The sequence below is a fragment of the Lutra lutra genome, chromosome 7 (assembly GCF_902655055.1).
Source record: "Lutra lutra chromosome 7, mLutLut1.2, whole genome shotgun sequence".
Lineage (NCBI taxonomy): Eukaryota > Metazoa > Chordata > Mammalia > Carnivora > Mustelidae > Lutra > Lutra lutra.
In genome coordinates this window covers 27,422,962-27,450,206 of record NC_062284.1, presented here as the reverse complement: position 1 = coordinate 27,450,206, position 27,245 = coordinate 27,422,962, and the positions used below count along the sequence as shown (strand labels likewise).

Below are 27,245 nucleotides of genomic sequence, written 5' to 3'. Positions count from 1 at the left end.
AGGTATATTTTGGTCTTAACAGACCAAAGTTGTTCTTAACAGACGAAACTGCATCCCAAAATTTTAAAGAAAGAAAAACTTATATATATAGAAAAAATAAGGTTAAATACAATGAAGGGATAGAATAGGACTATAAAAATGAAAATTAAAAAATATTTTTTAAAAGGTATTGATAAGATAGTTAAAATAGGAAGGAAGAAAAATTAAACAAAATAGAAAAAGAAGAAAAAATAATGAATATTTTAAAAATTAAACTCTGAAAGACTAAAGAATCATGGGGGAAAAAACCATGAATTCTATGTGCTATATTCCCCTAGCATTGATGTTTTGCAGTTCTCATTGATCAGTAAACTTGTTCTTGGCTGGATGTTCTTGCTCATCTTCTGGGGGAGGGGCCTGTTGCAGTGATTCTCAAATGTCTTTGCCTGAGATGGAATTGCATCACCCTTGCCAGGGGCTAGGCTAAGTAATCTGCTCAGTTTTGCTCTTGGTAGCATTTGTTCCCTGAATGCTTTCTGTACAGCTTTGGAGGACAAGAATGAAAATGGCAGCTTCCCAATCTCCAGCCCTAGAGGAGCCAAGAGCTCGAGGCCCCCTCTTCAGTGTGCTTTGAGAGAAAAGCAGTTAATCAGACCTATCTCCCTGGTCTCCAGCTGTGTTCCTGCATTCCATGTTCACCTGACCAAGAGCTTCTGAGATTCTGGCAGTGCGCTTCCACACCACTCCTCCTAGTGGAGGAAGGGTGAGTCTCCCTGGATCTGCCACTTGTGGGGTCACTGCTCAAAAAGCAGTGGCGCAACTGTTCTGGGGTTCACGGTTTTGGCAACTCTGAGCTGAGAGCCCACTCCTTGGCTCTATCTCTGCAGCCAGCTTCCCCGCTCTAATACCTGGGAACTGTGCTGCATTCAGGGACCCATGGTCTTTCTGTGACCCCCAAGGGACCTGAGACCACACTGTCTCAGCAAGGGCACCACCCTCTGCTGAGCCTCTGGAGCAACGTCCCTGAGTGGAGCAGACTTATAAAAGCTCCAATTTTGTGCTGCACTGCTCTATCACTTGCTGGAAGCCGGCTAAGGGAGGCTCCCTCCTTGCCGCGGTCTATCTTCCTGTATATTGTCTCAGATTCACTTCTCCACGTGTCCTACCTGACAGAAAGTGGTCGCTTTTCTGTTCATAGAATTGTTGCTATTCTTTTCTTCAATCTCCTTTTGAGATTGTGGGTGTTCAGAATGGTTTGGTAACGATCTAGCTGAGTTTCTGGGACCAGAAGCAATTAAGGTCTTCTACTCCTCTACCATCCTGCTCCAATCTGCCCTTCCTTATTTTTAAAAGCAAACAATTGGGGTGCCTGGGTGGCAGAGCTGGTTGAGCATCCACCTATTGGTTTCAACTCAGGTCATGATCTCAGGGTTGTTAGATCAAGCCCTTCCTCAGATTCCCCATTCAGTGCAGTTTTGTTGAGATTCTCTCTCCCTCTGGTCCTCTCTCTACTCTCCTGCTCTTTCTATAATAAATAAAGTATTTTTTAAAATAAAAAAATGAAAGCAAACAATCAAACTATGTTAAGTGGGCAAGTAGATATAAAAACTTAAAATAATTACAAGTCATTCATGATGAAAACACTTGTTAAAATAAATTGATAAAATGCACACACAAAAAGGGAAAAAAACAAAATGCTAATAGTAATTGTATTATGTGTGAGTCATTGATAATTTTTCTCTTCTATAACACTTTTTGTAAAGAGAGAGGTGGGGGAGCAGAAAGGGAGGGAAGGAAGGGGAAAAGGAAGGAGGGAGGAAGGGACAGTAGGGCTGGTTTGGTGTTTGCAAATTCTTTTAGTTTTTGTTTGTCCTGCTTTTAATTTATTAAATTTATTTATTAAAGCTTTTTATTTCTCCTATTTTCAGCAACAGGCTAGTTGGATACAGTATTCTTGGCTGCATATTTTTCTCATTTAGTGGTCTGATTCTATCATGACAGTCCCTTCTTAGGAAGGCTCCACACCCAGTGCAGAGCCCACATTGGGGCTTGATCTCACAATGCTGAGGTCATGACCTGAGCCAAAATCAAGCATTGGACATTTAAATGACTGAGTCACCTGGGTGTCCCAATATCCCAATCTTTAAAAATGTGGTCACATTACTTTTATAATACAAAAAAAAAAGTATTCCTTTTAAAACTTCTATAATCTTAAGATTCATAATATGGGGGTGCCTGCGTGGCTCAATGGGTTAAGTCGCTGCCTTCGGCTCAGGTCGTTATCTCAGGGATAATATCTGGGATCAAGCCCCACATCGGCCTCTCTGCTCAGCAGGGAGCCTGCTTCCCTCTATCTCTCTGCCTGCCTCTTGGCCTACTTGTGATCTCTGTCAAATAAATAAATAAAATCTTTTTAAAAAAATAAATAAAATAAATTCTCTTTAGAAAAAAGATTCATAATATGTTTCTTAATTCCCCATGTAACATTAGTATGCAGTATGAATTGGAAATTCTAGGCTTTTAGTAATCATGGGACTAGTAACTGTCACTTTGTTGTTGTCTTTGCCAAAGGCACTCAGGGAACACAAATATCCACCAAGAGGGCACAGTAGATATATAGGATTATTTCCTTTTTAATCCTCATTTTACAGATAAAGAGACAGCCTCAAAAAGGATATGCACTGAACCCAAAGCCACAAGGCTAAGAAGAGACGACATCATGGTAATGATACAACATAAAGCCAAAGTTCCTTTTACTTATACCATTTTGTGTCTATCTCTAAATAGCCTGGTCCTCAAGGACACCTTGCCAATGTACTTGGAGAAATAAACAACATCCCTAAAAGAACCAACAAAATATATCAGAATACACAACTGGGTGTTCATTTGAGGGGTTACACATAATGGCACATTAGGTGGAAACCAGAGGAGTGGGAGGCTCTCAGAGAGAGAAAGAGGAGAGCCTGGGTTGACGGGAAGGCTATGCCAAAGGGGTAATTGGCTGCCATGAGTGAAAGAAGAGAGGCAAGAATGTTGAAAAAGAAAATCAAAGGTGGAAGCATCATAAATCCAGACTTTAAACTGTATTACAAAGCTATCATAAAAACAGTATGGTACTGGCACAAAAACAGACCTATAGATCAGTGGAACAGAATAGAAAACCCAGAAATGGGCCCTCAACTCTATGGTTAACTTATCTTTGACAAAGCAGGAAAGAATATCCAATGGAAAAAAAGACAGTCTCTTTAACAAATGGTGATGGGAAAATTAAACAGCCACGTACAGAAGAATGAAACTGGACCACTCTCTTACACCATACACAAAAATAAACTCAAAATGGATGGCTAAATGTGAGACAAGCAACCTTCAAAATACTAGAGAACATAGGCAGCAACTTCTTTGATCTCGGCTGTAGCAATGTCTTGCTAGATACATCTTCAAAGGCAAGGGAAACAAAAGCAAAAATGAACAACTGGGACTCCATCAAGATAAAAAGCTTTTAAATAGCAAAGGAAACAGTTGATAAAACTAAAAGGCAACCTACAAAATGGGAGAAGATATTTTCCTTGTCTTATCAGATAAAGGACTAGTATCCAAAATCTGTAACTTATTAACCTCAACACTCCCCCCACAAAAAACCAACCAACAAACAACAGCAATAACAACAACAACAACAACAACAACAAACCCAAAATAAAAACAAAACAAAACCAAAAAAAAGCAGAATATCCAGTGAAGAAATGGGCAGAAGACATGAAGAAAACACATTTCTCCAAAATGTGTTTTGGAGACCAAATGGTCGACAAATACCGGAAATTTGACCAAACGGTCAATAGATACAGGAAGAAATGCTCAACATCACTCAACATCAGGGAAATAAAAATCAAAACCAGAATGAGATACATCACATTAGTCAGCATGGCTAAAATTAACAACTCAGAAAACAACAGATGCTGGTGAGGATGTGGAGAAAAGGGAACCCTATCACACTATTGTTGGGAATGCAACGTGGTGCAGCCACTCTGGAAAACAGTATGGAGGTTCTTCAAAAAGTTAAAAATAGAGCCACCCTATGACCCAGCAATTGCACTACTAGATATTTATCCAAAGGATACAAACATAGTGATTCGAAGGGGCACACACACCCCAATGTTTATAGCATCAATGTCCACAATTGCCAAAACATGGGAATAGACCAGATGCCCACCAATAAAAAATGGATAAAGAAGATGTGTATATATATACACTGAAATTGTATTAGGCATCAAAAAGACTGAAATCTTGCCATTTGCAATAACTCGGGTGGAACTAGAAGGTATGCTATTTGAAGTAAGTGAGAGAAAGACAAGTATCAGATGATTTCACTCATAGGTGGAATTTAAGGAACAAAACAGATGAACATAGGGGAAGGGAAGGAAAAATAAAATAAGACAAAATTAGAAAGGGACCATAAGAGACTCTTAACTATAGGAAACAAACGGAGGGTTGCTGGAGGGAAGGCAGGTGGAGGAATGGGGTAAATGGGTGATGGGCATTAAGGAGAGCACTTGTCATAATGAGCATTGGGTATTATATGCAAGTGATGAATCACTGAACTCTGCCTCTGAAACTAAGAATACACCATATGTTATTTAATTGATTTTAAATTTTAAAAAAAGACAAGAAAAACTTAGTGTTCATAAGGAGGAAGGGGAACTCTTCATGTACTTTTAGTGGATTGTAAATTAGTGCAGCCACTATGGAAAACAGTATGGAGGTTCCTCAAAAATGAGAAACAGAACTATCTTATGATTCAATAATTCCACTGCTGGGTATTCACCCAAATAAAAGGAAAACACTAATTCAAAAGATAGGTGTACTTCAATGTTTTCTGCAGAATTTTTTTAAGTTTTATTTTATTTTTTTTCACTGTTCCAAAATTCATTGTTTATGCACCACACCCAGTGTGCCATACAATACATGCCCTCCATAATACCCAACACTACGTTCTCCCAACTCCCCACCCCTCCCCTACAAAACCCTCAGTTTTTTTCTCAAGAGTCCACAGTCTCTCATGGTTGGTCACCCCCTCCAATTTCTCCCAACTCACTTCTCCTCTCCATTTCCAATGTCCTCCGTGTTATTCCTTATGTTCCACAAATAAGCAAAACCATATGATACTTGACTCTCTCTGCTTGACTTATTTCACTCAGCATAATCTCGTCCAGTACCATCCATGTTGATACAAAAGCTGGGTATTCATCCTTTCTGATGGAGGCATAATACTCCACTGTATATATGTACCATATCTTCTTTATCCATTTCTCCGTTGAAGGCCATTTTGACTCTTTCCACAGTTTGGCAACTGTGGCCATTGCTGCTGTGAACATTGGGGTAGAGATGGCCCTTCTTTTCACTACATCTGTGTCTTTGGGGTAAATACCCAATAGTGCAATTGCAGGGTCATAACCTAGCTCTACTTTTAATTTCTTAAGGAATCTCCACACTGTTTTCCAAAGTGGCTGCCCCAACTTGCATTCCCACCAACAATGTAAGAGGGTTCCCTTCTCCACATCCTCTCCAACACTTGTTGTTTACTGTCTTGATGATTTTGGCCATTCTAACTGGTGTAAGGTGGTATTTCAATGTGGTTTTGATTTGAATCTCCCTAATGGCTAGTGATGATGAACATTTTTTAATGTGTCTGTTAGCCATTAGTATGTCTTCTTTGGAGAAGTGTGTGTTCATGTCTTCTGTCCATTTTTTAACATGATTATCTGTTTGTGTTGAGTTTGAGTTCTTTATAGATCTTGGATATCAGCCCTTTGTAGTGTCATTTGTGAATATCTTCTCCCATTCTGTGGGATGCCTCTTTGTTTTGTTGACGGTTTCCTTTGTGGTGCAGAAGCTTTTGATCTTGAGGAAGTCCCAATAGTTCATTTTCGCTTTTGTTTCCTTTGCCTTTTGGAGACATATCTTGAAAGAAGTTGCTGTGGCCGATGTTGAAGAAGTTATTGCCTATGTTCTCCTCTAGGATTTTGATAGATTCCTGCCTCACACTGAGGCTTTTTATCCATTTCAAGTTTGTATTTGTGTATGGTGTAAGAGAATGGTCGTGTTTCATTCTTCTACACATAGCTGTCCAATTTTGCCAGCACCATTTATTGAAGAGACTGTTTTCCACTGGATATGTTTTCCTGCTTTGTCAAAGATTATTTGACCATAGAGTTGAGGGTCCATATCTGGGCTCTCTACTCTGTTCCACTGGTCTATGTGTCTGTTTTTGTGCCAGTACCATTCTGTCTTGGTGATCACAGCTTTGTAGTAAAGCTTGAAATCAGGCAACGTGATGCCCCAGTTTTGTTTTTCTTTTTCAACATTCCCTTAGCAATTTGGTCTCTTCTGGTTCCAAACAGATTTTAGGATTGTTTGTTCCAGCTCTTTGAGAAATGCTGGTGGAATTTTGATCAGGATGGCACTGAAAGTATAGATTGCTCTAGATAGTATAGACATTTTAACAATGTTTATTCTTCCAATCCATGAGCATGGAATGCTCTTCCATCTTTTTGTGTCTTCTTCAATTTCTTTCATGAGTGTTCTGTAGTTCCTCGAGTACAGATCCTTTACCTATTTGGTTAGGTTTATTCCCAGGTATCTTATGGTTCTTGGTGCTATAGTAAGTGGAATTGATTCTCTAATTTCCCTTTCTCTATTTTCATTGTTAGTGTATAAGAAAACAACTGATTTCTGTACATTGATTTTATATCCTGCCACATTACTGAATTTCTGTATGACTTCCAGTAGTTTGGGGGTGGAGTATTTTGGGTTTTCCATATAAAGTATCATGTCATTGCAGAATTATTATTATTTTCTTAGATTTTCATTTATTTATTTGACAGACAAATCACAAACAGGCAGAGAGGCAGGCAGAGAGAGAGAGAGAGAAGAGGAAGCAGGCTCCCCACTGAGCAGAGAGCCCAATGTGAGGCTCAATCCCAGGACCCCAAGATCACTATCTGAGCCGAAAGGCAGAGGCTTAAACCACTGAGCCACCCAGGCGCCCCTGCAGAATTATTTTTAAGAGTCAAGATATGGAAAGAACCTAAGTCCTTATGGATAGATGATTGGATAAAGAAGGAATGGTATGTGTATGTACACAACACACACACAATAGATTACCCAGCCACAAGAAGAACAAAATCTTGCCATTTGTGACAACATGGATGGACTTAGAGAATACTATGCCAAGTGAAAAAGTCAGACAAAGAAAGACAAATACTGTATGATGTCATTTACATGTGGAATCTAAATCACAAAATGAACAAACAACAAAGCACACAAAACCCTGGGGGTTCATAAACACAGAGAACAATCTGGTGGTTACCAGAGGGACAGGGGTGTGGAGAGATAGGTGAAATAGGTGAAGGGGATTAAGATTAAAATTCTAGTTATAAAATAAACCACAGGGTTGAAAAGTAGAGCACAGGAAATACAGTCTGTAAGACTGTAATAACTGGTGACAGAGGGTAACTACATTTATTGTGATGAGCACTGTGTAATTTATAGAAATGCTGAATCATTTATGTTGTGTACTTGAAACTAATATAACATTGCAGGTCGATTTTAATTTTAAAAAACTCTGGGGATGCATGGGTGGCTCAGTCAGTGAAGCATCTGCCTTTGGCTTGGGTCATGATCCTAGAGTCCTGGGATCAAATCCCGCATCAAGCTTCTTGCTCAGTGGGAAGCCCACTACTCACCTGCTTGTGTTCTCTCTCTCTCTGACAAACAAATAATCTTAAAAAAATTCCTGTAGCTCTCAGTGTACAGATCACCTCCTTGATGAAATTGATTCCTCAGGATTTTATTGATGTTACTGTGAACAGAATTGTTTTATTTGTTTTTCAGGTATTTTGTTGTTAATGTAGAGAAACACAACTGATTTCTCTATCCTGAAACTTTACTGAATTTTTAATATCTGTTCTTACAGTGTTTTGGTGGTCTTTAGGATTTTCTGTATATAAGATCATGTCATGTTCAAACAAAGAAAATTTTAATTCTCATTTCCTGATTCAGGTGCCTTTACTTTCTTTTTTCTTGCCTAAGTCCACTGACTAGGACTTCTAGTACTATGTTTAATAGGAGTGGTGAGAGTGGGCACACTTGTCTTAGATCTTAGAGGAAAGTTTTCAAACACTCACTGCTGATTATGTTAGCTGTGAGCTTGTCATATATGGCCCTTACTATGTTGAGATATGTTACCTCCATATCCAGTTTGTTAAGAGCTTCTTACCATGAAATGATGTTGATTTTTATCAAGATTTTTTGCATATACTGAGATGAAATTTAATTTTGATCTTTCACTGTATTAGTGTGGTATATGACATGTATTAGTATTCATATGTTGAACCGTGCTTGCATCGCACAGATAAATCCCAACCTGATGATGATGTATGATCCTTTTAATATACTACTAAATTTGGCTTGCTAATATTTTGTTGAGAATTTTTGTTGACAAATTGAGAATAAATGCGTCAGGGATATTGGTAGTTAGTTGTCTTTTCTTGTAGTGTCTTTATCTGGCCTCGGTGTCAGGGTAATGCCGGCTCATAAAATGAGCTTAGGAGAGTTCTCTCCTCTTCAGTTTTTTGGAAGAATTTGAAAAGGACTGGCATTAATTCTTCTTCAAACATTTGGCATAATTCACTCACAAAGCCATCTGGTCCTGGGCTTTTCTTTTTTCTTTCTTTCTTTTTCTTTTTTTTTTTTTAGATTTTATTTACTTATATGACAGACAGAGTTCACAAGTAGGTAGAGAAGCAGGCAGAGAGAGAGGAGGAAGCAGGCTCCCTGCCAAGCAGAGAACCTGATGTAGGGCTTGATCCCAGAACCCTGGGATCATGACCTGAGCCAAAGGCAGAGGCCCTAACCCACTGAGCCACCCAGGTGCCCCTGGGCTTTTCTTCATTAGTTTTTTATTACTGACTCCATCTCCTTACTTATTATCGGTCTATTCTGATTTTGTTTCTTCATTATTCAGTCTTTGGTAGGTTGTATATTTTTAGGAATTTATCCATTTCTTCTAGGCTGTTCAATTTGTTGCCATATTAGTAGTGCTTTATGATCCTTTGTATTTCTGTGGTATCTCTTGTAAGGTCTCTTTCATTCCTAATTTTGAGTCTTCTTTCCTTTTTCTTAATCTAACTAAAGCTATGTCCATGTTATCTTTTTTAAAAGCTGCTCCTAGTTTCATTAATCTTCTCTATTGTTTTTCTGGTCTCTATTTCTGATCTTTTTTATTTCCTACCTTTTGACTATACTGGGTTTACCTTGTTCTTTCTCTTCATTCCTTGAGGTGTAAAGTTAGGTTTAGATAATTTTTTTCTTAAAACATGCATTTATCACTATAAACTTCCCTTTTAGAATTGCTTTTGCAGGATCCCATAAGTTTTAATATGTTGAATTTCCATTTTTATTTGTTTTAAGATCATTTTATTTCCCTTTAGATTTCTTCTTTGACCCTTGGTTGTTTAGGTGTTATTTCATCTTCACATATTTGTGAATTTTCCTGCCCCTTTCCCATTATTGATTTCTAATTCAATACCATTATAGTCAGATACTTGGCATGATCTCAACCTTCTTAAATTTGCTAAGACTTCTTCAGTGACCTATAACTTTATCTATCCTGGGGAATGTTCCATGTGCACTTGAGAAGAATGTGTACTCTCCTGTTGTTGGATAGAATGTTCTGTGTATGTCTCTTAGGTCCATTTGGTCTAAAGTGTGTTTCAAGTCTCATGTTTCCCTTTTGATTTTCTGCCGGAATGATCTATCCATTACTGAAAGTTTGACATCAAAGTCCCCTACTATTACTGTGTTGCTGGATTGTCTCCCATTGTATCTGTTAGTATCTGCTTAATATATTTAGGTGCTCTGATGCTGGGTGCATATATGACTGTTATATCTTCTTGATGAATTGATCATTACGTCTTTGTCCTTTATTACCATATGTCATTTAAAGTCTATTTTGTCCTTTGTCCATTATTGCCATATTTCACTTAAAGTCTATTTTGTCCAAGTATAGCTATCCCTGTTCCCTTTTGGTTTCTACTTGCTTGGAATAGCTTTTTCCATCTCTTTGCTTTGAGCCTATGTGTGTCCTTAAAGATGAATTGAGTTTATTGTAGGCAGTATAATGTAGGGTCCTGTTTTTTTTACCCACCCACCTAACCTTTGTCTTTTGATTGGAAATTCACACCACATGCATTTAGAGTAATTATTGATAGGTGAGGACTTACTAATGTCATCTAATTCATTGTTTTCTGGTTGTTTGTGGTTCCCTTGTTCCTAACTTAAAATTTTTCTATCTTCATTCATGAATTGAACTGATGGTTTGCTATAGTGATATACTTTGATTCCCTTGTCTTTATCTTGTGTGAATCCACTGTAGGCTTTCACTTCATGTTTACCGTGAGGCATACAGAAAACAGTTTATACTTTTAACAGTCTATTTTATAACGATAGCAATTTGACTTTAATTCCATACAAAAACTCTACCCTTTTACTACCCGTGTTTTGTTTTTGCCGGCACAATTTACAACTTTTTATACTGTGTATCAACTAACAAATCATTGTAGTTATGGTTATTTTTAATATTTTTGTCCTTTAACCAGTATACTGAAGTTAGTATTAACACACCACATATTACAATAGTAGAATATACTGAATCTATCTGCTTACCTTTACCCATATGTTATATATCTTCATGTTACTAACTAGCACCATTTCATTTCAAGCTGAAGAACTTTCAGAATTTCTTATAAGGCAGGTCTAGTGGTGATGAACTCCTTTACCTATTGTTCATCAGGTAAAGTCTTTATCTCTTTTTGAAAAATTTTAATTCCAGTATAGTTAACATGCAGTGTTATATTAGCTTCAGGTGTACAATATATTTGTTCAACAATTCCATGCATTGCTCAGTGCTCATCACAAGTACACTCCTTAATATACACCACCAATTTAAGTCATTCCCCCACCCACATTCCCTCTGGTAGCCATCAGTTTGTTCTCTATGGAAAAACTGGTCAGGGGCACTTGGGTGGCTCAGTCATTAAGCATCTGCCTTTGGCTCAGGTCATAATCCCAGGATCTTGGGATCAAGCCCTGCGTCAGGATCCCTCAGGATCTGTCAGGATCCCTGCTCAGAGGGAAGCCTGCTTCTCTCTCTCCCACTCCCCCTGCCTGTGTTCCCTCCCTTGTTCTCTCTGTCAAATAAATAAATAAAATCTTTTTTAAAATGATCAGCTCTATGAAAAAGAAAGAAAGGAAGAAAGAAAGAAAGAAAGAAAGAAAGAACGAACGAAACTGGACAACTTTCTTACACCATACACAAAAATAAACTCAAAATGGATTAAAGACCTAATGTGCAACCTGAAACCATTTAAACCTGAAACCATTTATGAAACCATAAAAATCCTAAAAGAGAGCATAGGCAGTAACATTTCTGACACTGGCCACAGCAACATTTTTTTAGATATGTCTCCTGAGACAAAGGTAACAAAAGGAAAAATAAACTATTGCTATCCAAATAAAAAGCTTCTGCACAGTCTTTATCTCTTTTTAATTTTGAAGGAAACGTTGCTGGGTAAAGTATTCTTGCTATACAGTTTCTTTCTTTCAACACTTTGAATATACCATCCCATTACCTCCTGGCTTACAACGTCTTTTGTAAGAAATCTGATGATAATATGGGAGTTTCCTCTTGTGAGAGAATCTTTTTTCTCTTGCTGTTTTTTTTTTCTTTCTTCTTTATTTCAAGATTTTTATTTATTTATTTGAGAGAGAAGTGAGAGAGACAGAGAGAGAGAGAGAGAGAGAGAGAGAGAGAGAGCGCGCACAAGAGTAGGGAGGGAAAGGGAGAAGCAGACTCCTCTGGTGAGCAGGGAGCCCAACATGGGGCTTGATCCCAGGACCCTGGGATCATAACCCAAGTGGAAGGCAGATGCTTAACCAACTGAGCCATCCAGGCACCCCCTTCTTGCTGTTCTTAAAGTAGTTTTATTATAATATGGTGAAGATCATTTTGGATTGAAAATTTGGGGTGACTTATGAGCTTCAAAAACCTGGATGTCCAAAATCTCTCCCCAGGTTTAGGAAGCTCTCAACCACTATTTATTTATTTATTTATTTATTTATTTATTTGTGTGTGTGTGTGTGTGTGTGTGTGTGTGTGTGTGTGTGTGTGTTTATTTTTAAATTATTTTTTCTTAAGATTTTATTTATTTATTTGACAGAGATCACAAGTAGGCAGAGAGACAGGCAGAGAGAGAGAAGGGGAAGCAGGTTCACTGCTGAACAGTAAGCCTGATGTGGGGCTCAATCCCAGGACCCTGGGATCAGGACCTGAGCCAAAGGCAGAGGCTTTAACCCACTGAGCCACGCAGGTGCCCCATCAACCACTATTTATTTAAATAAGCTTTCTAAGTCCTTTCCCTCTCCTTTTCCAACAATGGTACTGTTTCCATATATAGTCCTATAGCCTTTCTTCATTCTTTTTGCTTTTTGCTCCTCTGAGTAGATGATTTCAACTAATCTGTCTTCTAGCTAACTACTTCTTTCTTCTATTGGTCAAGAGTGCTGTTGAGGTTCTTTATTGAATTCTTCAGTACATGAATTTTATTCTTCAGCTCCAAAATTGGTTTGGATCTTTTTTAGGTTGCCTCTTTTTTGAACTTCTCATTTTGTTCTTGGGTTACTTTCCATATGTCTTTAAATTGTTTATGTGTATTCTCATAGCATCTTTAAGGGAACTATTTTTGAATTCTTGGTCAGGCAATTCCTGGATCTGTATTTCTTTGAGGCCAGTAACCAGAAGTTTCTGTATTTGTTTGGAGGAGTCCCTGTAGCCTTGTGTAGGTGTCTGTGCATTTGAAAATGTTGTCACCTCTTCCAGACCTTAGGCAATGGTATCAGCTTTACTGAAGCTTTACTGAAGACTTTTACTTGTGGATGAGAGCACACAGGCAGGCAGTGGTGATGGCCAGGGCTGGTGTGCACATGGCTGGCTGCAGGGGCCAGCTGCATGTGCCTGTGTAGTCACAGGATCCAGTTGCAGACACATATATAGTGCTCAGGCCTAACACAGGCAGTAAAGGCCAGGGCCAACTACAAGCTCATTGACAGCTACAAGGGCCCTGGCTATTGGTGTGCCTATATTGTATGCCAGTCATAGGGGTCAGGCTGGAGGTGTGCAGGTACAAAAGTGGAGGATCTAGCTTCAGGTGAACATAATGGTGCAGGGCAGTGACAGATGGTAAGGACTAATCGGGTCAACAGACTGCTGCAAAGATTCCAGTTGTCAGCATATTCTGTCATGGCTGCACAGTAGTACCCCTGCATACATGCAGACTGAAGTGGAAGTTGGTGATAGATTTCAGACTTAGAGTATGGAAGGGCACGAATGGACAGGCTAGCCCCAAACTCACACATGGCACCCTATAGTATGGAAGGGCACAGCTGGAAAGGCTAACCCTGAACACACACTTGGTCAGTTGGAGGAGTCGAGGCTGATGTCTTGTACTCATATAGCTACAGAGTTCTGGGATGGATGCTCATGTGGTTCCTGGGAGCTGGCAATGGTGGGGTGGGAATTGGAATGAGGAGGGATTCTGATGGCTAGTATCACTGAATGTGAATGCCTCTGGGGTATAAGCTGATGAAAGCTCCAGGTATCCGTGGCAACTGTGCTTGCCATTGGCTTCTTCAGCGGCAAAATCTGCTGGGTTTGTCTGCAGAGCAGGTGAGTGAGCCACAACCATTCTCACTGCATGGCTGCTACTGGTATCCCTTTTCTGCCTTGTTCCTCCTAGCCACCTCTGTCTCAGCTTTTGCAGTGAAACCAAAGCAGAATCTTGTGGCAATGTCCTGAAAGGCTGAGAAAGCTGGTTGCTCACTCTGTTCCTCCTTTCCTGGCAAGGGAAATTCTTTCAGTTGAGAAGTTCCCTGCTGGTGCTGTGTAATGTCAGCTTGGGGGAAGGAAAGATGCAGGCAAAATGAAGTTGTCTTCTTTCTATTCTTTTGTGGTTATTCTCACGTTTTTTGTTCTAAAGTATTGCTGGAGTTTCTTAAAGAGACTCCAGACCTCTCCCAGAGCTCTCCCAGAAATGTTTCTCTTCATGGATAACTGTCTAATCATTAGTCTTTCTGAGGGGACAGAGAGTGGATTCCCACACATAACCACTTTGGTGACACTGTTTTTTCCTGACTTTTCACTTTCTTGATGGGATTTTTTAAAGCAGAAAAGTTTTAAATTTATATAATGCCAAATTTATCTATTTTAGATAAATTTGTGCTTGTGCTTTAGGTGTCAAATCTAGGAAAATATTGACTAATCAAATGTCACAAAAATTTATAACTTTCCTTCAAGAGTTTTATAGTTTAAGCATTTAAATTTAGGTACTTGACCTCCTTTGAGTTAATTTTTGTATATATTGTGAGGTAGGAGTATAACTTCATTCATTTGAATTTGGATACCCAGTTATATCAGCACCACTTATTGAAAAGACTATTCTTTCCTTACTGAATTGTCATTAACCACCTGTAAAAATCTGTTGACTATAACTGTTAGCGTTTATTTCTGGAATCTCAAATATATATATATATATATATATATATAAAAATTATATATGTGTGTGTGTATCTCCTTAACTCAGTGCCACACTGTTCTGCTTACTTTAGTTTTATAAAATGTTTTGAAATTACGAAATGTGAGTCCTTCAACTGTGTATTCACTTATCATGACTGGGCTATTCTTGGTCTCTTGCATTTCTATATGAATTTTAAGATCACCTTGTCCCAATTTCAAATAAGCCCCCTAAGATTCTGATTGCACTGAATCTGTAGATGAGGCAGTATCATCATCTTAACAATATTAATTCTTGTTAATATTGGAATATGGGATATGTGAATATGGACCATTTATTTAGGATTAATTTATTTTAAATATGTTTTTATGGCTTCAGAGTACAAGTTTTGTGCTTCTTTTTAAAAATGTGTTCTTAAGTGTTTTGTTTGTTTTGGTACAATACTATAACTGAATTGCTTTCTTAATTTCATTTTTGGCTTGCTCACTGCTATTGTATACAGATACAATTGCATCCTTGCTGAACTTATCAGTTCCAATAGTTTCTTAGAATTTCCCATATATAAGATCACGTCAGCTCTGCTAACAGAGATAGTTTGACTCCTTCCTTTCTGATCAAGATGGGTTTTTTTTTTTTTTAATTTCTTTTCAGCGTAACAGAATTCATTGTTTTTGCACCACACCCAGTGCTCCATGCAATATGTGCCCTCCTTAATACCCACCACCTGGCTCCTGCAACCTCCCACCCCCTGCCCCTTCAAAACCCTCAGGTAGTTTTTCAGAGTCCATAGTCTCTCATGGTTCACCTCCCCTTCCAATTTCCCTCAACTCCCTTCTCCTCTCCATCTCCCTATGTCCTCCATGTTATTTGTTACGCTCCACAAATAAGTGAAATCATATGATAATTGACTCTCTCTGCCTGACTTATTTCACTCAGCATAATCTCTTCCAGTCCCGTCCATGTTGATACAAAAGTTGGGTATTCATCCTTCAATCAAGATGTCTTTTAATTCATTCTCATTCATTCAATTTGCTTGCCCAACTATATCGGCTTGAACCTTAGATACAAAGGTACAAAGCTGAATACAAGTGGCAAAAGTCTATGTCTTGTTCCTGATCCCCTAGGGGAAATCATCCACTCCTTAACCATTAAGTATGATGTTAGCTGGGGTGTTTTCATAGAGATACTCTGCCAACTTAGGAAGTTACCCTTTATTTCTAGCACTTTTTAAAGTAGTCTCCATGCCCAGTGTGGAACCCAATGCAGGGATTAAACTCACAACCCTGAGCTAAAGACCTGAGCTAAGGTGAAGAGTTGGATGTTTACCCAACTAAGCCACCCAGGGGTTCCTCTATGTCTAGCATATTGATTGTTTTCATCATGAAGGGGTGTTGAATTTTATAAAATGACTTTTCTGTGTCTGTTGAGATATGTTTAACCTTTATTCGATCAATGATGTATATTAACTAATTTACTCTGATGCTAAATCTACCTTGCATTCTTGAGATAAATCCCGCTTGGTCAGGGTGTATAATCCTTTTTATATATTGCTGAATTCAACTGGCTAGTATTTTGTTGAGGAACCCTCCATCTATATTAATAAGAGAACTGGTTTGTAGTTTTCCTTTCTGGTGATTTCTTTGGTTTCATTACAAGATAGTATTACCTGATGGAGTTGGGAAGAGTTCCCATCTCTCCTATTTTTTGGGAAGAGTTTGTGAAGAATTTTATTAATTCTTCTTTAAACATCTAAAAGAATTCATCAGTGAAATCCCCTCTACCTGAACCTCTCTTCGTTGGAAGTTGTTTTGTTTTTTACCAATTCAGTCTCTACTTTCTCTAAGTCTATTCAGATTTTCTATTCTTAAAACATTTTCATTAGTTTGAGTCTTTCTAGAAATATGGCCATTTCATCTAAGTTACCTAATTTGTTGGTATACTGTTTTTCATCGTATTTGCTTATAATTCCAATTTCTGTAGAGTTGGTGGCAATATCCCCTTTTGTTCTTGATTTTAGTAATCTGTCTTCTCTGTCAGTCTAACTGAAGTGTTATCAATTTTGTTAATCTTTTCTTTTTTTTTTAATTTTATTTTTTATAAACATATATTTTTATCCCCAGGGGTACAGGTCTGTGAATCGCCAGGTTTACACACTTCACAGCACTCACCATAGCACATACCCTCCCCAATATCCATAACCCCACCCCCCCCTCCCAACCCCCCGCCCCCCTTCAACCCTCAGTTTGTTTTGTGAGATTAAGAGTCACTTATGGTTTGTCTCCCTCCCAATCCCATCTTGTTTCATTTACTCTTCTCCTACCCCCTTAACCCCCCATGTTGCAGCTCCTCTCCCTCATATCAGGGAGATCATATGATAGTTGTCTTTCTCTGATTGACTTATTTCGCTAAGCATGATACCCTATAGTTCCATCCATGTCGTCGCAAATGGCAAGATTTCATTTCTTTTGATGGCTGCATAGTATTCCATTGTGTATATATACCACATCTTCTTTATCCATTCGTCTGTTGATGGACATCTAAGTTCTTTCCATAGTTTGGCTATTGTAGACATTGCTGCTATAAACATTCGGGTGCACATGCCCCTTCGGATCACTACGTTTGTATCTTTAGGGTAAATACCCAGCAGTGCAATTGCTGGGTCATAGGGTAGTTCTATTTTCAACATTTTGAGGAACCTCCATGCTGTTTTCCAGAGTGGTTGCACCAGCTTGCATTCCCACCAACAGTGTAGGAGGGTTCCCCTTTCTCCGCATCCTTGCCAGCATCTGTCATTTCCTGACTTGTTCATTTTAGCCATTCTGACTGGTGTGAGGTGATATCTCATGGTGGTTTTGATTTGTATTTCCCTGATGCCTAGTGATATGGAGCACTTTTTCATGTGTCTGTTGGCCATCTGGATGTCTTCTTTGCAGAAATGTCTGTTCATGTCCTCTGCCCATTTCTTGATTGGATTATTTGTTCTTTGGGTGTTGAGTTTGCTAAGTTCTTTATAGATTTTGGACACTAGCCCTTTATCTGATATGTCATTTGCAAATATCTTCTCCCATTCTGCCAGTTGTCTTTTGGTTTTGTTCACTGTTTCCTGTGCTGTACAAAAGCTTTTGATCTTGATAAAATCCCAATAGTTCATTTTTGCCCTAGCTTCCCTTGCCTTTGGTGATGTTCCTAGGAAGATGTTGCTGCGGCTGAGGTTGAAGAGGTTGCTGCCTGCGTTCTCCTCAAATATTTTGATGGATTCCTTTCTCACATTGAGATCCTTCATCCATTTTGAGTCTATTTTTGTGTGTGGTGTAAGGAAATGATCCAATTTCATTTTTCCTCATGTGGCTGTCCAATTTTCCCAACACCATTTATTCAAGAGGCTGTCTTTGTTCCATTGGACATTCCTTCCTGCTTTGTCGAAGATGAGTTGACCATAGAGTTGAGGGTCTATTTCTGGGCTCTCTATTCGGTTCCATTGATCTATATGTCTGTTTTTGTGCCAGTACCATGCTGTCTTGATGATGACAGCTTTGTAATAGAGCTTGAAGTCCGGAATTGTGATGCCACCAACTTTGGCTTTCTTTTTCAATATTCCTTTGGCTATTCGAGGTCTTTTCTGGTTCCATATAAATTTTAGAATTATTTGTTCCATTTCTTTGAAAAAAATGGATGGTACTTTGATAGGAATTGCGTTAAATGTGTAGATTGCTTTAGGTAGCATAGACATTTTCACAATATTTATTCTTCCAATCCAGGAGCATGGAACATTTTTCCATTTCTTTGTGTCTTCCTCAATTTCTTTCATGAGTACTTTATAGTTTTTTGTGTATAGATTCTTAGTCTCTTTGGTTAGGTTTATTCCTAGGTATCTTATAGTTTGGGGTGCAATTGTAAATGGGATGGACTCCTTAATTTCTCTTTCTTCTGTCTTGTTGTTGGTGTAGAAAAATGCAACTGATGTCTGCGCATTGATTTTATATCCTGACACTTTACTGAATTCCTGTACAAGTTCTAGCAGTTTTGGAGTGGAGTCTTTTGGGTTTTCCACATATAGTATCATATCATCTGCAAAGAGTGATAGTTTGACTTCTTCTTTGCCGATTTGGATGCCTTTAATTTCCTTTTGTTTTGTTAATCTTTTCTAAGGACAATCCTTGGGTTTTTCTGCTTTTCAGTATTTATTTTTAATCTCTATTTCATTTATTTACTCTAACCTTTATTATTTCCTTCCTTCTACCTCCTTTGGGTTTAGTTGGCCCTGTAAAGGTTGTTGATTTCAGATTTTTCCTTTTAATGCAGGCATTTACAGATATAAATTTCCCTCTAGGTATGGCTTTACCTGAGTCACGTGAGATTTGATGTGTGTCTCCCATTTTTATTCATCTCAAAGTATCCTCTAACTTCCCTTATGAGGTTCTTTCTGACCGACTGGTCATTTAGTAATAAGTTGTTTAATTTCCACTATTTGTAAATTTCACAAATTTCACTGGTTTTGCTTTCTGATTTCATTAATGGCCTAGTATATGGTCTATCCAGGAAAATGTTCCATATACACTTGGGAAGAATGTGAATTCCACTGTTTGATGAGTGGAGTGTTCTACAGATGTCTATTTTGTCTGGTTGGCTTATAGTGTCATTCAAGTCTTCTATATCCTTCTTGATATTTTGCCTAGTTTTTCTATCCATTATTGAAAGTAGGGTATTGAAAGTCGTAACTATTATTCTTGAATTGTCTGTTACTCTTTATTCATTCAGGTATGTTTCATATATTTTGAAGCTCTGTTTTTAGGTGCATATTTGTTTATAATTGTTACACCTTTCTGATGGACTGACCTTTTGTCATTACAAGATGTCTCTATCAGGAATAATATTTTTTGTTTTACAATCTACTTTGTCTGATAGATAGCCTCTCCAACTCTCTTATGGGATTGTTTGCATAATATATTTTCTTTCCTTCCTTTTACCTTCAATTCATTTACATCTTTGAATCTAAAATGTCTTGTGTAGACGCATAAGTTGGATCTTTATCCCGCCTGACAATCTTTGTTTTAAAAAAGAAATTATTTATTTCAGAGAGAGAAAGTGAGAGAGAGAGTAGGGGGAGGAGCAGAGAGATAGTTAGAGAGAGAATCCCAACCAGATTCCACACTGAGTGCAAAGTCTGATCCCAGGCTCAATCCCACCTCCAAGATCATGACCTGAGCCAAAATCAAGAGTCAGACTGAGACATCCAGGTGCTCCTAATCTCTGCCTTTTTACTGGATTGTTTTATTCACTGACATTAAATATTTTTATTGATACTGTTAGTTGTGTGTTTGCCATTTTACTTTTTATTTTTTACATTTTTCTTCCTGATTCTTCACTTACTGCCTTCTCCTACATTAAGTGAATCTTTCCAGCATAACATTTTAGTTCCTTATTGGTTTTTTTCACTACACTTCTTTGTTATTTTTTTAGTGGTTTCTCTAGGGCTTATCAGAATACCTTTCAAAATGATACTAAATTAACCTCAGTGAGATACAGTGTTACTCCTCTATAGCTCAATTCCTACTTCTTTCTTTTTGCGCTGTTTTTTTTTTTGTGCTACTTGGGTCTTTCACAAACCCAATAATACATTATTGTAATTATTATTTTGTAAAATTTATGTCAATTTTCAAAAAGCTGAGGAAAAAAGAGAACAAATATGTATTTATAGTTTGTTATAGTTAGCAGGTATCATTTCAAATATTCTTATTAGTTTTGAAATATTTATTAAATACACAGGTATTTATTACACTATATCAGGTTGCTTATGTGCATTTTATTGAAAATGAGGGTAAATATTACTGAAATAAATGTGTTTTCTTATGAACAAATTGTCAGTTTTGCCCTCTCATTTTATCTACTGGGATTTTCATATTATTCTGACCAATTTAAGAAACTCCTTACATCATATTAATTACTGTCATATTTGATGTAAATTTTTCCCCATTTCACTTTTTTACTGTAGTAAGTTAAACTTTTCATTTTTATTACTTCAAACTTTAGAAATTTCTTATCCTTTTAAGATCTAAAAGACTTCCATTTTTTCAAGTTGTAAAAATATTTTTCTTATACATAGGCCATAAACCATGGAAACATAGCTAAGTTTTTTTTCCTCCTCCTTTACAGATTAAACCTCTGTAATATATACTCTGGGTTATGTTAGAGATGCAGTCTTAATCAGTGAAAATCAGAGACAGAAAATGTCTACAACTGTATGCAACAGATAATTGGGCACATTAATTTATTGGGCTTACCACAGCTTTACACAGAACTCTGAACTCTGCATTACTGAGCAGGACAACATACTTCAATACACTACTTCAGTCATGTACTAGAATAGTATCAACAAACCATTCAAGGTTGTATTTGCCTCTATTTTCACATTTGATGGCCATTCTGTATATAATACTTAATTCACTTAGGTCATATTTTGACAGTGCTATGATTCAAATTGATGTTCCTATAAATTCCTTACCAGTTCTCCCAATACTATTTATTTAAAGAAAAAATCTCTCTTTTAGACTGCAGACATGACAATTAAATGCAGCTCCCAATACTAGATCTTTTCATAGAAGGAAAAATGATGGTACAAAGGAAAAAATAAAAAATAATGGTATAAAAGTAATGGCATATTATAAAAATAAAGGTATAAAGGATAATGGCATAAAATAAGGGTAGAATGGATCAATTAACAAAACTGAATACAGAAGGCAGATTAGATACATGTACTATAATGTTAAATTTATTGAAATTGATTATTGTACTGTGGTTATCAAAAGAATATTTGTAGTGTTAGGAAACACAAATCAACCTAATTAAGGGTGAAGAGTCATGACAGAAGTAGCCTAAAAGAATAAAAAACAAAGGAACAAAAAAAAACCCAAAGCAAATACCACATTTACGGTTCTCAACTGGGGGTGATTTGTCCCCTCCCAGGACATTTGCCATGTCTGGACACATTTTTGTGGGGGTTACTCCTGGCATCTGGTTGTTGGAATCTAGGGATGCAAAACACCCTAAAATGCACAAATCAGCCCTCATAACAAAGAATGATCTGGCCTCTAATGTCAACAGTGTTGAGGCAGAGAAACCTTGATACAGAGAAAGCAAATAATGGAGTAAGTGAGATAAGATATCAACAGAAGGTGTGCATAGGTGAAGGGTATACAGGTGTTGTTGTGATTCTTCTTTTTATTTTCCAGTTTTCATTTTAACTCCAGTTAGGGTACAATATAGTGTTTCAACACTTACATAATACAGTCAGTGCTCATCACAATATGTACACTCCTTAATCCCCACCACCCATTTAACTATCCCATTTTGATTATTCTTAATCTTGTAACTTCTCTGTAATTTGGAAATTACTTCCAAATAAGGTGTTTTTAAACTTCTTTTAAAAGTACAGTGCTGTGATGTTTACTTTATCATACAATGAATCGTTACAGAGAAAAGTGGACCTATTTGGGGGCTTCCTAGTCTATTTCTAGTCTATTCTATTTCTCTACTTCTCTTCTCTATTTCTAGTCTATCTCCTGAAGACTTGCAGCATTGAACATTTCTGGTGAGGTGACTTAATTTTCAAAGCCATGAGAATAGTTCTTGCCTATTTTAGGCAAGATATTTTAATATATGCATATTAAATGTGCAATGTGCAAAGACCCTAGGGTCAGATTACTGATTTGCTTGAAGTTTTTTCAGGAGAACAAATCAAAGAGTGAGGTTGGGCTGTGAGAAGCTAGAGTAGTGATTCCCTGAAGTGAGTACCACTCACGCAATCCAAGCTCTTCAGGACCATCCAAACACAAAGTGACATCAAGCTACATATTATATTAGTCTTGTGTTTGGCTAAGAAAAACATTCTATAAACACATTTCCAAAGGTTAACCTGTATAAAACATATTTATGCTTTTTAGGTTATAGAATCTTAAAGCCTAATTGACTTGAAAGTATAATTTAAATATATCCATCATAGACACACTTCTCTGAAAGAATCTGGAAATCTGTCTAGAATACAGCAGAGTATCGCTATATAAATGAGTTAGAAACTGGGATTTTATTTCTCTTCTATTATATCTGTTTCTTAGTAATTTCTTCAAAGGTAAAACAAAATATAAATAGGTTCATGGGAGGATATGTGTTGAGCTATTCAATAAATGTCTCATAAAATCATTTTAGTAAGTAAGCCAAATGTAATACAAAGACTCCACTTGTAATGCATGGTGGCTGGCAGCCATCAAATCCCCAGTTCTACTTTACTCCCTTTGCCCCACATCTGGGCGACCTTATAAGAAAGCACGCTCAGACCCTGGTGTCCTCCGGCCCTTGGCAATGGCAGAAATTTCATACCATCCAAGTCCCTCCTGAGTGAGTGAACCTTCACCACACTCCCTTTTGAACTACAATAAAAACCCAAAGCTCCACCTCCCTCCTTTCTCTCTGGACCACACAGAAGCCCTTCCCCTGGGCATGGGGATCCATCTATTGTTAACTGTTAGGAGTTATAAATTCTATTTTATACCGATTGGTACCCAGGTGTCATCTGTCTCACTTCCATAATTTCCCAGGGTGGAGTGAGTGGGAGAACTGTTCAGTGTCTGGTAGGGGATGCCAGGCACACAAATAAGATACCAAGAGACTAGTTTTGCTTAATAGGTTCTCAGAATCACTTGCCAAGTTACCAGGAAGACTTTAGTCTCTTGGAAGTCTTCCAGGGCAAAGACTAGGAGAATGACAGAATCACATCCTCTGATGTCCACTCATAAGTTTGGGTCTGAAATATACTAAAGCAAATTTCTAAAAGAATGATTAACTCAAAAAACTAATTTGAGGGACGCCTGGGTAGCTCAGTGAGTTAAAGCCTCTGTCTTTGCTTTGGTCATGATCCCAGGGTCCTGGGATCGAGCTCTGCTTGGCAGGGAGCCTGCTTCCTCCTCTCTCTCTCTCTCTGCCTGCCTCTCTGCCTACTTGTGATCTCTGTCAAATAAATAAATAAAATCTTTAAAAAACAACAACAACAACTAAATTTGAAGTTAAAATTAAACCATATAGAGTAGAATACTGAAAACCTACCTTCAGTTATAATTTTGGTTTTATTATTTAAACAGAAACATTTAAACGGAAAGTTTGTTTATAACTAAAACTACACATTAAAAACCAAAACACATTTTTCTATACAAAGCTGTCCAATTTTCCCAGCACCATTTATTGAAGAGACCATCTTTTTTCCACTGGATATTTTTTCCTGCTTTGTCGAAGATTATTTGACCACAGAGTTGAGGGTCCATATTCAGACTCTCTACTCTATTCCATCGGTTTATGTTTCTGTTTTTGTGCCAGTACCATGCTGTCTTGGTGATTACAGAGAAGCATGAGAGACTGTGGACTCTGAGAAACGAACTGAGGGTTTTGAAGGGGAGGAGAGGGGAGCTGGGTGAGCCTGGTGGTGGGTATTAAGGAGAAGATCTATTGCATGGAGCACTGGGTGTGGTGCATAAACAATGAATCTTGAAACAATGAAAAAATAAATTTAAATTTTAAAAATAACAAAAAATTTTAAAAAATAAAAACGAAAACACGGAATCCCAGTTCTTACCCAAACGGCACTCCAAGGGCACCCAGTGGAGTCACCAGGACCGTGGGGACTGCAGTGTAAGCCAGAAAGTTTCCAATCTGGCCAACAGCCACTGTCAAGAGAATCACAAGGATACCACTTGCAATTACAGCTCTCTTTTAGCAATGATCAGAGTTTAATTTGGCAAGGCTCTGTTCCGAAAGGGCTACTTCTTTTCATTACTTGTGAGGAAGCAAATGTGGGGCATCATTTGCATAATTATGGGTCCTGAAGGCAGAGAGAGTAGGCCCCACAGCATCACGGACCCAATCAGTCAGGAGTAGTTTCAGCCCTCTGTGGAAATTCCCAAACTAAATGGCCGTGATTGACAGTGGGTGCAACAAAGTATATTTCCACCCTCTCCTTAACACATCCTTGTTTTAACACTAATCATGTAGAATTTCCTGTCCTTTCAATGGTCTGGGATCTACTCCAGTACAGTCTACTGGCCACAGTGACATGCTACAGGCACATCACCTGGAAAAACTACTGCCTGCACAGGACTGCACCCAGAGCTATAACGAGACAGAGCTTAAAGATGAGCTCCTCAATGAAACAACATCTGCTAGACAACAGCTTGCCTAAAAGATAATGTGTGACAAATAAACCTCATGATATTTCTGAATTTTCTAATATAATTTTTCTTTATATATTTAGGGTTCTGAACTTCAATTTTATTATTTATTTTTATATGATACTAGATAACCTCTGCACATGACCTCTTTTATACAATAGCATATGATCCTGTACTTAAGGCTAAGTGAAGAAACTCTCCTTTGTAAAACCAATTATGTTTAACAAAACATAATTTCACCAGATATCAACAGCATGATTACAGATGAATAAGAAGGAGCGTTTCAATTTCTTTGGACCCCGGACAGTCTGATCTGGACTAAATTCAGAGCTAACTGCAGGCAGTACGGAACCTCTATTTCCTCCCTCCAATTCCTCCCAGCCTAGTCCTCAGCCCAAAGAATGGAGCTGTACTCATTCCACCTCCTCCAGTCCTGCCAGAATAATGACTGATCTTAAGAAAGCAAGCAAACCAAGCTCTTCACCACACTGGGTACTTACTTGCAATTGTGCCTGCCCACCACACAATGTCTGTTAAATAGGAGGTACCTATGAGAGAGTGAGATAAAAATGTGAGAAAAGTACAAAGCAAGAGGTTTACAAACTATATACTTGAAGATGAGTTTTTACATGAAAATAAAATTGAGAAAGAATAATGAATGCCAGACTGCTTATTCACTCTTTAAAGAATCAGTCTATAGATAGCAGCATGAGAAACCACTACAAGTGGCAAATACAGATATTTTTTGCAATGAAAACAAGCTAACCCAAACAACAAGTGAAACCTTTATTAAAAAAATATTTTTGGCTCATCATGCCACCCAGAGATACAAATATTCTTTGGCATGAAGTTTTATATTGAAGTCCAGCTCTTTCATACATTATAGCAACCCATTTATATGATAATTATGAGCATAGGATTCAATGACTTAGTGCCTGAACAAGTTACTCAAATTTCATAAAGTAGAACATTTATGATATGGCTCTTTTTTCAACCATATGGGCAGCAGACTTTTCACTCACTCAGTGATTTGACATTACATAGATATGACATTACACAGTCAACCATATTCTCTTAGGTTACCCTCATGTATCCCCATGTATAGTCAGACAGAAACATGGGCAGAGGCCCAGGCCTCCCCATCAGATGGGTCCCTCTTCCTGCCTGTATGACAGGAACCTGCAGCAAGATAGTCTCCCAACCTTTAAGACACACAGCTGTACTACTTCAGATAGGTCAAAATGCTCATCTGACAGGTTTCTTCACTTCAGATTAAAATAGCTAATTCTAGATTTTAGCCATCCTAACAGGTGTGAGGTGATGACTTATTGTGGTTTTGATTTGTATTTCCTTGATGATGAGTGATGCTGAGACTCTTTCCATGTGTCTGTTGGCCACCAGTATGTCTTCTTTCGAAAAATGTCTATTTAGGTCCTCAACCCATTTTTCAACCATATTGTTTGGCTTTTTTGGTGTTGAGTTATTTAAGTTCTTGATATACTTTGGATATTAACCCTTACGAGATATATCATTTGCAAATATGTTCTCTCATTCAGTAGTTGATGATATTATAATAGTAATGTAATTGGGACAGATGGTAGCTATACTTATGATATACATAGCATAATGTATAAACTTATCAAATCACTAAGCTGTACACCTGAAACTAATGTAACATTCTGTGTCAACTACACTCAAATAAAAAAAGTAACTCTGTAGTTACTTTTTTAGAGAAATTATTTAAAAAAATAAAATAAATCTAATCAGACATTTTAATTCATAGTAATTTCGTATAATGAACACAGGAATTCAGCCTGCTTCATGGAGGAACAGAGCTACAGATATTACAATAAGTACTTGAAAAAAATAAAATTGGGCTAATAAGTAATGACAGAGTAGGAAGAATGGTGAGTTAGAATATCACCATTTGGCAACATCACAATAAAACCAATTTAGGCAAGAATCATTAATGGAAATGAAAGCAAGTGGATAAAAGTTTGTTGAGGAAGAATGTAGGATTGCCACATAGTCTCCATTAATCACCCCTACCAGTTTCTCATTAATTATGAAGAGAAAAACTTATCTTTATAGTACTCTGTAGAACCTAACAGACATCACCTTAACCAAGCGGTCAAAGTAGACATCATTCAGCAATAGGACAAACCAACCATCACATGCCTCCTGAGAGGATGCACTGAGAAGGATACAACATCACATCTTTGGTATTCCTGCCAAAATGCATCACTTGAATCTAATCATAAAACTATTAAACAGGCTATAAATTTGCTGGCTTCCCCTCTTCAAAAAAGGCAAGGTCCTAAAGACAAAGAAAGGCTAAAAGACTGTTGCAGACAAAAGAAAACTAAGAAGACATGGTGACTCAACACAAAGATGCTAAATGTTAAAAAAAAAAAAAAAAAAAAAAGGTGCTATA

At 37.6% G+C, this 27,245-nt stretch overlaps 1 protein-coding gene across 2 annotated transcripts in view; it reads right to left on the bottom strand.

Moving 5' to 3' along the window:
* NIPA1 (NIPA magnesium transporter 1) overlaps nucleotides 1–27,245 on the bottom strand; it is a 76,395-nt gene that overhangs the window by 15,587 nt on the left and 33,563 nt on the right. For both annotated transcript variants that reach the window (XM_047737914.1, XM_047737915.1), the window contains exons 2-3: nucleotides 25,312–25,359; nucleotides 24,220–24,310 (exon numbers count right to left, since the gene is read on the bottom strand). In XM_047737914.1, the coding sequence (XP_047593870.1) occupies nucleotides 24,220–24,310; nucleotides 25,312–25,359 (139 nt within the window). The remainder of the gene's footprint in view (nucleotides 1–24,219; nucleotides 24,311–25,311; nucleotides 25,360–27,245) is intronic.